Genomic DNA, 11,171 nt, shown 5'->3' with positions numbered 1-11,171 from the left:
CCATCTCAGTTGGACCTATTATGAACAAAGGCTCTCAAGGTTGGTGTTTGGTCGTGTAGTAAAGAGAAGCTTATACACATGAAGAGTGTGAGGTGTACCTTGTGAAATTGTGATACATATATAGAAACCTTTTCAGAAAATGGAGAGGGTCGTTGTAAACATCTAGTTTTGAGTAGCATCTTCGATCATATAAACTTTACTACAGCTTGAGGTTTTAAGGTTGTTTCGGTTGATTTCAGATTCTGTAAATTTAACTTGTTCTGCTTTTTCCGTGCTCTTCACCATTGATTCGGTTATCATATTATTTTATTTTATCACGGCTGCTACTATGCTATTTTCACGTATACGATTCTTTCTGGATCCTTTAACAGATATAAAGTTGATAGTTCTCTTTTAGATGTTTGGTAAGTTGATGGTTCCACCGAGCGACCGTTCCCATTTATATATGGGACTTGTGACACAGTGACCCTAAAAGTGAATGTATATCAGTATTTCTATTGTTATGATTGAAAATTCGTATTTGAATCAGAGGTTCTGTATCTTACATCACACTCTTGTGGAGTAGAAAACTATATCAATAATTCAAATACTTCTTTTACAAGACTTTCATTACAAAACCATTAATAGAAAATTACAAACGAAACATAAACGAGTATTTTGGAGAAGACACATAGGAAACTGAGTACAAACACGAACAAGACTTCGGACAATGGACAACATAATGCCTTAGAAATGCTTTTATTAGAGAGGCTGCAAGAGATGGGCTTAACGAGCACTTGTGGTGACTCTGAGTTTTCTTCGACCAAACCTTTCTGTGAACCACTCTTGATTGTGTGAAGCAAAGATATGTCCAATCACCAGGCCACATAATACACCAGGTCCATATGCTATTGCAGCTACCACCCAGCTAAACATATGTTCCTCTGCCTCTGGTGATTCCTCGGGGGGATATGGGACATGGGCTTCGTGACAGATATCTTCGAGACCGTAGAGTCCAGGGTTGTCGGAGAACGAAGAACAGTTCTGGCTTTGAAACTGTGTGCCACGTGGAACTGGACCTCGGAGAAGGTTATGAGAGAAGTTCATGTATGACAGAAATGAGAGCTTGCCAAGATCTTGTGGGATTTGACCTGAAAGCTTATTACTGGAGAGGTCCAACGTCTCAAGATTGGTCAGATTTGCCAAGGCTAGTGGGATATCCTCTGTGAATGTGTTGCCTGATAAGTTGAGAAGACGCAGTTCTTTCAAGAAGCCAATAGATTCAGGTATTTTTCCACAGATTCTGTTTCCAGCCAAATTGATGGCTCCGAAGTCTTTTCGGATTTTCTCGTACCTCAGTTCTACTCCTTTATTCACCATTCCCATCGATCTAAAATCATACCTGCTGCCAAACATCAGTTGTTTACTCTTGGGCATTTCTGAGAAGTTGTATATTTTGGTAATTCCAAGCCAGTTGGAAAAATAGGAAGGTGGAAGAGTTCCACTTAAGTCATTATGTGAAAGATCGATGACGCATAAACTATGAAACCCAATGAAGACATTCCGCTTATACATCGTCCCATAGAACTCGTTTGATCTGAGGCTGAGAACATTTAGTGATGGTAGAGATCCCAACCAATATGGAAACTTGTCCTTGATTCTGTTATATTCCACATTCAGAAGCTTCAGAGCCTTGCAATGAATCAAGGATTTTGGAAGACTTCCCTCCAGATGGTTACGACCAACGTCGATCATTTGTAACTTTGTAGCTTTGGAAAATATATCTGGAAGAGTTCCACTGAAACTGTTGTTACGCAGAATCATGTCTGTAAGATAACCAATGGAGTTCCTTAAACATGGAGGAATGGAGCCGTTGAAGAGATTGTTGGACAAATCTAATAAGCTTAACTCTTTTAGCTTGCAGATCCAATGGGGAAATGATCCTCGGAAATGATTCGAGCTTAGATCCATATGCATCAGCGTCCTCAATCTCCATAAGCAACTTGGTACTTCACCTTCCAAGTTGTTGTTGGAAAGATCAAGCCAATCGAGATTGACTAACTTTGATATAGAACAAGGGATTGGCCCACTGAAATTATTGTGGCTAAGAACCAACTGTTCAAAGCTGAAAAAATCAGATATGGATTCCGGGATAAGGCCACTGAATGCGTTATGAGAAAGGTCTAGGTGAAAAAGCTCAGATGATAATGAAGACGTATTCTTCACAAACTGTATAGGTCCCGTGAAATGATTTTTTCCCAAATCAACCCATAGCAACGAGGGAATTTTGAACAAAGAATCAGGAAAAGGTCCGAAAAATGAGTTTTCACCAATATCAAACACCTTCAAATTGTGTAATCCACTCATGTTAGATGGAAGCGTGGAAGTGAAGTTATTAGAGTGGATGTTAAAATAGGAAAGCTTCGTTAAATTGGTGACTGAAATAGGAATATTACCACATAACATGTTATAGCTCAGCCAAATGTCTCTTCACTACAAGAAAACACGATTTTAACGACGACCATTTTCCTCGCTAAATCGTCGTAAATACGTCTTTACGACGATTTAACGAGGAAACGCATATCGTCGTTAAAGTTTGGTCGTAACGGATATTTAATCGCCATTTCGTCGTAAAAGTACGAGGGACCCATTTCGTCGTAAAAGGAAGGTTAATATTTCGTCGTAAAGAACACGTAGATTTCCACGTAAAGTGGACGCTATATTTCCACGTAAAAGACACGTAATATTTCCTCGTAAAATACACGTAAACTATCCTCGTAAGAAAAACGTAAATAATACTCGTAAAGTAAACGTAAATAATACACGTAAAGTAGACGTAAACTTTCGTCGTAAAGGGAACGTAGAACCTGACACGTAGATTCGTCGTAAGATTTCGTCGTTCTTTACACGTCCACTTACTCGTCAATTCCTCGTGAGTTAACGAGGAATTTGCTTCGATTTTTATAACTAATTTATTTTTTAAATTTAAATTTTAATATTATAGAAAATAATTATTTCAAAAATATTAGAAATATAAATAATTACTAATGCGAAAATATTAAAAATTTGGAATAAATTAAAACCGAAAATATTATATAAATAAAAGTTTAGAATTTTAATATTAATACATAGAAAAAAAAAACTAAGTCGGGCCGGGGCGGTGGATCGTTTCCCGGTAGAGGTCTTCACTCCTCCTCTGTAGTTCCTCCTCTTGCTGCTGAGTACGAGAAGGCTCGGGAACCGGGTTCCGTCGTCGCATATCCGCCAACAACTCCTCCCATTGGGGATTTCCAGAAGATATAACTTCCAGAAATCCCTCCACTCCACCCATACGAGCTTGGAATGATTGGCGCGTAGACTCCAACTCCGTCTGCGTCGACGCCAACTGAGTCCGCGTCGAGTGTAACTCCGAACGCAGCTCAGTGACTTCGTCGGCTCGTCTCTGACCATAAGACGATGTCGCTCTTGGGACATCGTTGACGGAACCGATTCCCAACGTACGTCCCTTTTTCTTAGGGACGACCTACAAAGAAAAAATAAAGTTTAATGTTAATAATTTAAAAAAATAGATTAAAAGTAGATTAAAAGGTAAAATTTTTACCTCCTCGTAAATCTGATCCACTTCTTGAGTGGATAATACGACCGGTATTCCATCGGGAGATTGCTGGGTCAGCTGGGTTTGGCGGTCTTCAATCCGAGCAACGACATCGTTGTAGATTTGCTCGGACCTCGGATCCACAAATACCCCCGCCTTGGTCTTGTGGGTCCTCTCGTAAAGCTCTTTAAGAGACGGGAGTTGTCCCGTCTCTTTGGCCTGAAAATATTTAAAATTTAAAAAGTTAGAATCAATATACATATATAAGTACATATTAATTATTAAAATATTTAATATGAAAAAAAATTAGAAATTAATTACCATTTCCAAGCGGACACGGGCATGGGGTTTTTGACCCGTACAGTGAAGCATCGGGCCGTTGCCGTGCTCGTCTTTGGTGTTACGAGAGGCGGAGCAGGAGTTGGAGATCGCAATGGATGATGGCAGCTCCCAGTAACGGATGAGACCATCGTAGACATCCTTGGTCAGCTCAGCGGGTTGCCCGTCCTTGTAACCCTTGTAGATCCAGTCCTCCTTCCAGTTGCCTACGGTGTCCAACAACCGCTTCTTCGCCTTTGCGGTGAACTCCCGTTTCACGTCCTCATGAACCCCGATGGACCAATGGTATCTTTGCTGCATTTTTAAACCCAAAAAAATTAATAATTAGTTAAAAACTATTAACGAAATAAAAGTTAATAATAAAAATTAAACATAAAATAATTATTTTAAAAAACTTACAGCAAACATCTTGAACCACGTGTTTCTAACGTGGTGCGGCGTCTTTTTCCAGTTTGGGTGAGCCTCTGAGAAGTATCCTTTGATGATATCGGATACGCTCGTAGCGACAGAATTGTCGACCCCAAACCTGAAAAAACAAAGTTAAAATATTAAAAAAAATATTAATAATTTTAAAAATATTTAAATAAAAAAAATTACGTACCACCGAGTCCCCTCTGGTCGGTCGGGGTCTAAAACCGGTAAACCGGCTCGGCCTGGTTGAGCGAGAAGATCCTCAACCGTGTACCGAGCAAAAGGAGCGGTCGGCGGCACCCGCAACTCCGGATGAATGTATCCGGGTGCAACCGGATCTGGAACCGCCTGAGGTGCAGCAGGTGGGGGTGGTGCACCAGATGGAGGAACCGGTGGTGGCTGTGACTGAGACTCCGGGACAATCTCCGGAATGGAGGAACCGGGAGCTGAAGATGATGATCCAGCAGCAGGATCACCACAGAACATCTGACTGTAGTGGGGGGTTTTCTTCTGCTTGTTCTTTCTAACCATCTGAAAAAAATTCAGATTGTTAGAAAAAACAAGTAGAAGAAATCAAACTAATCAAAATTCTCTACACTAACCACCTAATCAACTATAAACCTATCTAAATTCACTAAACTAAACCACCTAATTCTAGAGAGAGATTAGAGAGAACCTTGGGAGGTGTAGGAGAGGAAATTGGGACGAAATGAAGTGGCTGGTTCTCGCGGGTATATATAAGATTACATAGGGACGTAAAGTCCTCGTAAATTTACGACGAAACAGCAAGGCCCGTGTAATTATTTACGACGATTTTGCAAGGCCCGTCTTTTTAACTTTACGACGAAATTGCAAGGCCCGTGTTTTTTGGTCACGTGGATATTACGACGAAACCGTGGATTTAGCATTTGTTTTTTACATTCCCTAAACCCTAAACCCCAAATTCCTAATTTTTATTATTTTTTTAATCATGAAATTTTAATTATATAGGTTTAATTTATTTTTTAAGTGAATCGAAACCGTATATATATATATTGAGGTTTGGGGTTTAGGGTATAGGGATTTCATAAAAACATGTTAATTCTTCGTAAATAGGCGTGGTTATTACGACGAAAAAAGAAACAATCCTTGCTAATTCCACGTAAGCAAGTTTCGTCGTAAAGACCTCGCTTGCTTACGTGGAATTAGCAAGGATAATTTCTTTTTTCGTCGTAAAGGACACGTTGATTACGAGTTTTTAACGAGGTTATTTTGTAAATCCCTAAACCCCTAACCCTTTACCCTAAATCCCTAAATCCCTAAACCCCTATTCCATTACTAGTAACATCTATATGTGTTAAGTTAATTTAATCAAGAAATTTTAAATATGCATGTTTATTAAGTCTTCTTGAGTGAATTGAGTTTAGCAATGTAAACCTTATATATGATTCACTTATAAGTTAAGGAAGTTTTGGTTAATTTTGGGTTTGATGTTTTAAATTCTTAATTTTTTTAATCATACAATGTTAATTATACAGGTTTATTGTGTCTGCTAAGTGAAAACATATATAGATTTAGGTTTGGGGTTTGGGGTTTAGAGTTTTAGGGATTTAAACACGAAACTCGTTAAATCAACGTAAATTAACGAGGTCTTTACGACGAAACAGCTAAAAGCCTTGTTATTTCCACGTAAGCTGATTTCGTCGTAAACTCCACGCACGCTTACGTGGAATTTGCAAGGCCCTTGTTTATTTTTAACGTGTGCTTTACGACGAAATCAGCTTACGTGGATTTTGCAAGGCCCGTGTTTTTCTTTACGAGGAATTAACGTCGATAACCTTAAAATCCCTAAAAATGTAAACCACAAACACCAAACCTCAAACATCCTTTAACTTATAACTCAATCTCAAACACCAAACCCCATACTTTAAACCCCAAATGCATTAATCAAGTCTGAAAATAAATAATATTTTTTAAAAATTACATCATCATTCAGATACATCATCATTCTCTTCAACACTAGAAACATCATCACTTTCATTAAACTCGTCCTCAACAGCATCGTCAGTGGTATCGTCGGGAAGATCTTCATACTCATGATTATGCGGATCAATGAGTAGGATGTCTTCCATTTGTTGTTCAGGTTCTTCGACTTCATTGATGTGTTCTTCTTGCAAAGGTGGTTCTTCTCCACCGATTATTCGTCCACGGGGTGTAACTTTGATAACAGCTAACCAACTTATTCCAGATTCTCGCAACCTCGGGTATGGTAGGAAGCTAACTTGGTCTGCTTGCGAAGCTAATATGAAAGGCTCGAATTTGTTGTACCTCCTTCCACCATTGACAGCAACTACACCGAATTTGTTAAATCGAACACCTCTGTTGACCACGGGGTCGAACCAGTCACATTTGAATATGACGCATTTCAGCTTCAATAACCCAGGGAATTCCACTTCAATAATCTCCTGCAAGATCCCGTAGAAATCGGTTTCGCCTTTCACACAAATTCCATAATTGCTGGTCGCCCGGTGTTTACCATACTCGTACGTATGAAAAGTAAAGCCTCGTGAGAAATACATTGGTGATGTGGTGACCTTTGCAAGTGGACCCTGAACTAATTCGTGAAACCATATGGGATAATCTGGATCCTCATATTCAACCTGCAAAATTAAATTAAAGAGAACATTGAAACAAACGTCTTTCGTTACACCCCGTGGACGAAACAAATATCGGATTGGAGTAAATACCTGACTCTTCAACCATTTAATAAAGTGTCGATCTTTCCTTTTATCTACCTCACTTGTGGATATGCCTGGGATAGCTTCTTGGACTTGACTAACAAATAGGCTGTAAAATGCACATATTTTATTAGTTATATCATCATTTGAAAAATATATTTTAATTACAATTAGTTTAGAACTTTCCATATATGTTACCTTTCAAAATAGCGCATAAATGGATCCTCACAATTAAGTAGAATGTAAGTGTGTGCACTATGGGCGTCTTCATCACTCGACCACCAAACCTCTTTCGTTTTCCCACCCATTCGCCCAATCTGGCTAAAGATATCCGGAACACCAGCAACTGCATATGTTGGGGCAACACCACCATCATCATATCTTCTTGGAGCTCTTTGTCGGGTCCGTACATTAGGTGCAAAGTAGTACGATGTGAAGTGAGATGTTTCTTCCGTCAAACTTCCAGCAATTATAGAACCTTCAACCTTTGCGAGGTTTTTTGCCTTTCCCTTCAAATATTTCATGGCCCGCTCATACTGATACATCCATCCATAATGTACTGGTCCTCGAAGCAATGCCTCATACGGGAGGTGGACAGCTAAATGCTCCATGACGTCAAATAATGAGGGAGGAAATATCATCTCCAAGTTGCACAATAAGATCGGAATGTTCTCGTGAAGTTGTTCTACGACATCCTCTTTAAGAGTGCGAGTGCTCAAGTCCCTGAAAAATGCTCCAATGGCTTTGTATATTCCAAAAACAATTAAGCAAATTATTAGTGCATATTTTTGAAAAATAAATTAAGAAATTAATTAGTGTGAGTAATAATATATTACCTGCAAGTGCTTCATGTACTTTTGTGGGAAGTAGCTCCGCAAATGCAAAGGGAAGTAGTCTTTGCATAAAGACATGACAATCATGACTCTTCATCCCGGAGAACTTTTGGCCCTTTTCAACACATCTAGAGAGGTTTGAAACATACCCATCAGGAAACTTCACTGCTGATGCAACCCAGTTGAACAAGACCGACTTTTGTTCTGAAGACAATCTGAATACCGGTACAGGAACTTGTCCATTGCTTTTTATATGTAACTCGGGTCTTGAGCAAATATCAGGCAAGTCCAACCTCGATTTTTGATTGTCTTTTGTCTTCCCTGGAACATTCAATATTGTATTCATGATGTTCTCAAAAAAATTCTTCTCAATATGCATCACATCTAGGTTGTGGCGCAAAAGAAGATCTTTCCAATACGGCAACTCCCAAAATATACTCTTCTTGTGCCAGTTGTGCTGAACTCCATAATAATCAGGCATATTACCGGGAACATGCCAATTACCACCACAACGAACTGTTTCTTGAGCTCCGTAGTAATCGATTTGCTGTTCAATTTGTTCTCCAGTTAAATACGGAGGAGGAGTGTCTCTCACAACCCTTTTCTGCCTAAACAATTTCCTGTTTCTTCGATAAGGATGATTAATGGGAAGAAATCGCCGGTGACAATCGAACCAACTTGTCTTCCTACCGTTCTTCAGCTGAAATGCATCTGTCGTTCCATTACAATATGGACAAGATAATCTCCCATGTGTAGTCCACCCAGACAACATCCCATAAGCAGGAAAGTCACTTATGGTCCACAAAAGCATCGCTCGCATCGTAAAATTTGTCTTCGTTGAGCAGTCGTACGTCCTCACCCCTGTTGCCCACAAATCTTTCAACTCTTTTATCAGTGGCTGTAGAAAGACATCCAGAGACCTTTTTGGATGGTTCGGACCAGGTATTAATATGGTCAAGAACAGAAACTCCCGTTGCATGCACATATCTGGAGGCAGGTTGTATGGCGTCATAAAGACTGGCCACAATGAATATTGTCTCCCTGACATACCGAAGGGACTAAATCCGTCCGTGCATAATCCCATATACACATTTCGGCTATTGCTAGCGAATTGTGGATATATTTTGTTAAAATGTTTCCAAGCTCTTGCATCTGATGGATGAGTCATCTCACCATCCGTCTGAGTATGCTCGGCATGCCATCTCATTTTTCCAGCAGTCTCCTCAGATTGGTACAATCTTTTCAATCTGTCGGTAATTGGTAGGTACCACATCCTTTGGTACGGTACCCTATTACGTCCTCGTCCTTGCGGTTTGAATCGTGGCTTCTTGCAGAATCGACACTCTTCTAACTTCTCATCATCTCCCCAGTAGAGCATGCAGTTGTCGATGCAAACGTCTATCATCTCAGAAGGCAACCCCAGACTATAAACTAGTTTCTGAATCTCATAATAAGAATCAGCAGAGACATTGTCTTCCGGCAAATACTCTTTAAACAAGTCTGTCCATGCATTCATGCAACTTTCAGGTAGATTATGATCAGTTTTAATACTCATCATTCTAGCAGCCAACGACAATTTAGAGAGACCTTCTCTACAACCACTGTAAAGTGGCTGATTCGCAGCATCTAACATTTCATAAAACTTTTTTGCATCTATGTTAGGTTCTTCAACTTCATCATCATCATGAGCAACAAATGCATCAGCTACCATATCATGAACCCTATCATAATTATCTACCATCTGCTCCTCCTGATGGTATCTATGTTGATTATGCAAATGATCAACCGGTTCATTCTGAAAATTGCTATTACTACTACTAGCTTCATTCTCATAATTATAACCTTCTCCATGTTGAAACCAGATATAGTAATTTGGCATGAAACCTCTATTTATTAAATGCTTCCAAACATTTTCACGAGTTGCCAGTTTTGAATTGTTGCATTTTCGACAAGGACAAAACATCTTACCGCTTTCTTGGGCGAGCGGTGTAGAATCTGCTTGATGCATAAATGTCTCTAGTCCTTCCAGATACTCTTTCGTCACTCTCCCGTTAGCATCTCTATGCGTGTACATCCATCTCCGCAACTCTAAATAATTTCCATCACCAGACATTTTTTTTTTCACGTTTTTAGATTTTTTTTTCTTTTGCATGTGGTGTGTTTCAAATGTTCCTCAAATGACATATTTATAGGAAAGTTCGAAATTGGTAGGTGAGATTTTACTACGAATTAACGACGAAATATGGGTAGTTAGACAAGATAAAAAACGTGTGTCACCTAAAATTAGGTAACACTCGCAAAAACCACGTAAATATTTTCCTCGTTAATTACACGTTAATTATTACGTGTTTATTACGACGAAATGCTGTTTCCTCGTAAAAACGACGTTCCTTTACGTTTGGTTTACGACGAAACTCTTTCGTCGTTAATTAACGACGAAATAACGTGTTTATTGTCTTTTCACGTAACTTCCTCGTAAAGGCCTCGTAATTTTACGAGGAAATTATTTCGTCGCTAACTTTCGTCGCTAAGCCCGTGTTTTCTTGTAGTGCTTAGTTCACTGAGGTTTCCGACTGAAGTTGGAATTTCACCTTCCAGTTGATTATTCCTAAGTTCAAGATTAGATAGACGAGAAAGGTTTCCTAGTGCAGAAGGAATCTCTCCTCTGAGATCATTTAAACCAAGGTTTAGGTCTCTTAGCTGGTCTAAATTGCCAATTGAAGCTGGGATTTTTCCTATGAGAGAGTTACACCCAAGGCTAAGGTGTCTTAGCTGGCTTAGATTTCCGATTGAACTTGGAATTTCTCCTACGAGACCATTGTTTTCAAATCTAAGGTATCTTAGATTGTTTAAATTTCCGATTGAACTTGGAATTTTTCCTGTGAGACCATGGTTCCAATCAAGGTTAAGGAGTCTTAGCTGGTTTAGGTTTCCTAGTGAAGAAGGAATCTCTCCTTGGAGATGGCAATTAGTAAGGAATAAATCACGAAGATAGTGGAGTTTGAAAAGGCTACTGTTTGTTTTCATAGACCCGTTAAGAGATTTATCAGAAAGGTCTAGTGATATAACCTGGCCAGATTTATCATCGCACTTGACTCCTTCCCAAAAACAACAATCGCTTCTTTTGTTCCACGAACTTGGAAAAGACTTAGCAGTAGGAAACTCGTGCATGAATTCCAAAAGAGCATCCCTCTGGTCCTGGCGGCAAAAGTTGAGGGTAGGAGAAGCAAGAGTGTGGAGTAGGAGGGAGACAAAGATGGTAATAAAGCAATAACAATGGCTTCGAGTCATCATCGT

General features: G+C 39.4%; 3 protein-coding genes across 3 annotated transcripts; all 3 read right to left on the bottom strand.

Moving 5' to 3' along the window:
• Nucleotides 1-765: 765 nt before the first annotated feature.
• Nucleotides 766-2,445, bottom strand: LOC130499848 (receptor-like protein 12). The gene has a single exon (XM_056994292.1). It carries the CDS (start codon nt 2,443-2,445, stop codon nt 766-768), a length of 1,680 nt encoding a protein of 559 aa, XP_056850272.1.
• A 674-nt stretch (nt 2,446-3,119) lies between these two features.
• Nucleotides 3,120-4,855, bottom strand: LOC130499845 (uncharacterized). The gene is made up of 5 exons (XM_056994288.1): nt 4,515-4,855; nt 4,320-4,439; nt 3,896-4,202; nt 3,581-3,793; nt 3,120-3,502 (listed from the first exon to the last, which is right to left on the bottom strand). Exons 1-5 carry the CDS (start codon nt 4,853-4,855, stop codon nt 3,122-3,124), a joined length of 1,362 nt encoding a protein of 453 aa, XP_056850268.1. The 3' UTR covers nt 3,120-3,121.
• Nucleotides 4,856-6,242: 1,387 nt separating this feature from the next.
• Nucleotides 6,243-10,416, bottom strand: LOC130499884 (uncharacterized). The gene is made up of 4 exons (XM_056994359.1): nt 7,878-10,416; nt 7,240-7,783; nt 7,051-7,150; nt 6,243-6,963 (listed from the first exon to the last, which is right to left on the bottom strand). The coding sequence occupies exons 1-4, from the start codon at nt 10,024-10,026 to the stop codon at nt 6,292-6,294; spliced, it is 3,465 nt and encodes a 1,154-aa protein (XP_056850339.1). The 5' UTR covers nt 10,027-10,416; the 3' UTR covers nt 6,243-6,291.
• Nucleotides 10,417-11,171: the final 755 nt, after the last annotated feature.

Source organism: Raphanus sativus, chromosome 9, assembly GCF_000801105.2.
Source record: "Raphanus sativus cultivar WK10039 chromosome 9, ASM80110v3, whole genome shotgun sequence".
Taxonomy (NCBI): Eukaryota; Viridiplantae; Streptophyta; class Magnoliopsida; order Brassicales; family Brassicaceae; genus Raphanus; species Raphanus sativus.
Note: the sequence above shows the minus strand (reverse complement) of the source record. Positions and strands in the feature narration are given on the sequence as shown.

Bases quoted from the DNA above. Each gene is read 5' to 3' on its own strand.
- LOC130499848 (XM_056994292.1), bottom strand. From the start codon at position 2,445: ATGTTATGTGGTAATATTCCTATTTCAGTCACCAATTTAACGAAGCTT.
- LOC130499845 (XM_056994288.1), bottom strand. From the start codon at position 4,855: ATGGTTAGAAAGAACAAGCAGAAGAAAACCCCCCACTACAGTCAGATG. The intron at 4,440-4,514 runs GTACGTAATTTT...TTGTTTTTTCAG, and splicing joins CGACCAGAGGGGACTCGGTG to GTTTGGGGTCGACAATTCTG. The intron at 4,203-4,319 runs GTTTGCTGTAAG...AATGCAGCAAAG, and splicing joins AGAAACACGTGGTTCAAGAT to ATACCATTGGTCCATCGGGG.
- LOC130499884 (XM_056994359.1), bottom strand. From the start codon at position 10,026: ATGCAAAAGAAAAAAAAATCTAAAAACGTGAAAAAAAAAATGTCTGGT. The intron at 7,784-7,877 runs GTAATATATTAT...GAATATACAAAG, and splicing joins AGTACATGAAGCACTTGCAG to CCATTGGAGCATTTTTCAGG. The intron at 7,151-7,239 runs GTAACATATATG...TGCATTTTACAG, and splicing joins TTTATGCGCTATTTTGAAAG to CCTATTTGTTAGTCAAGTCC.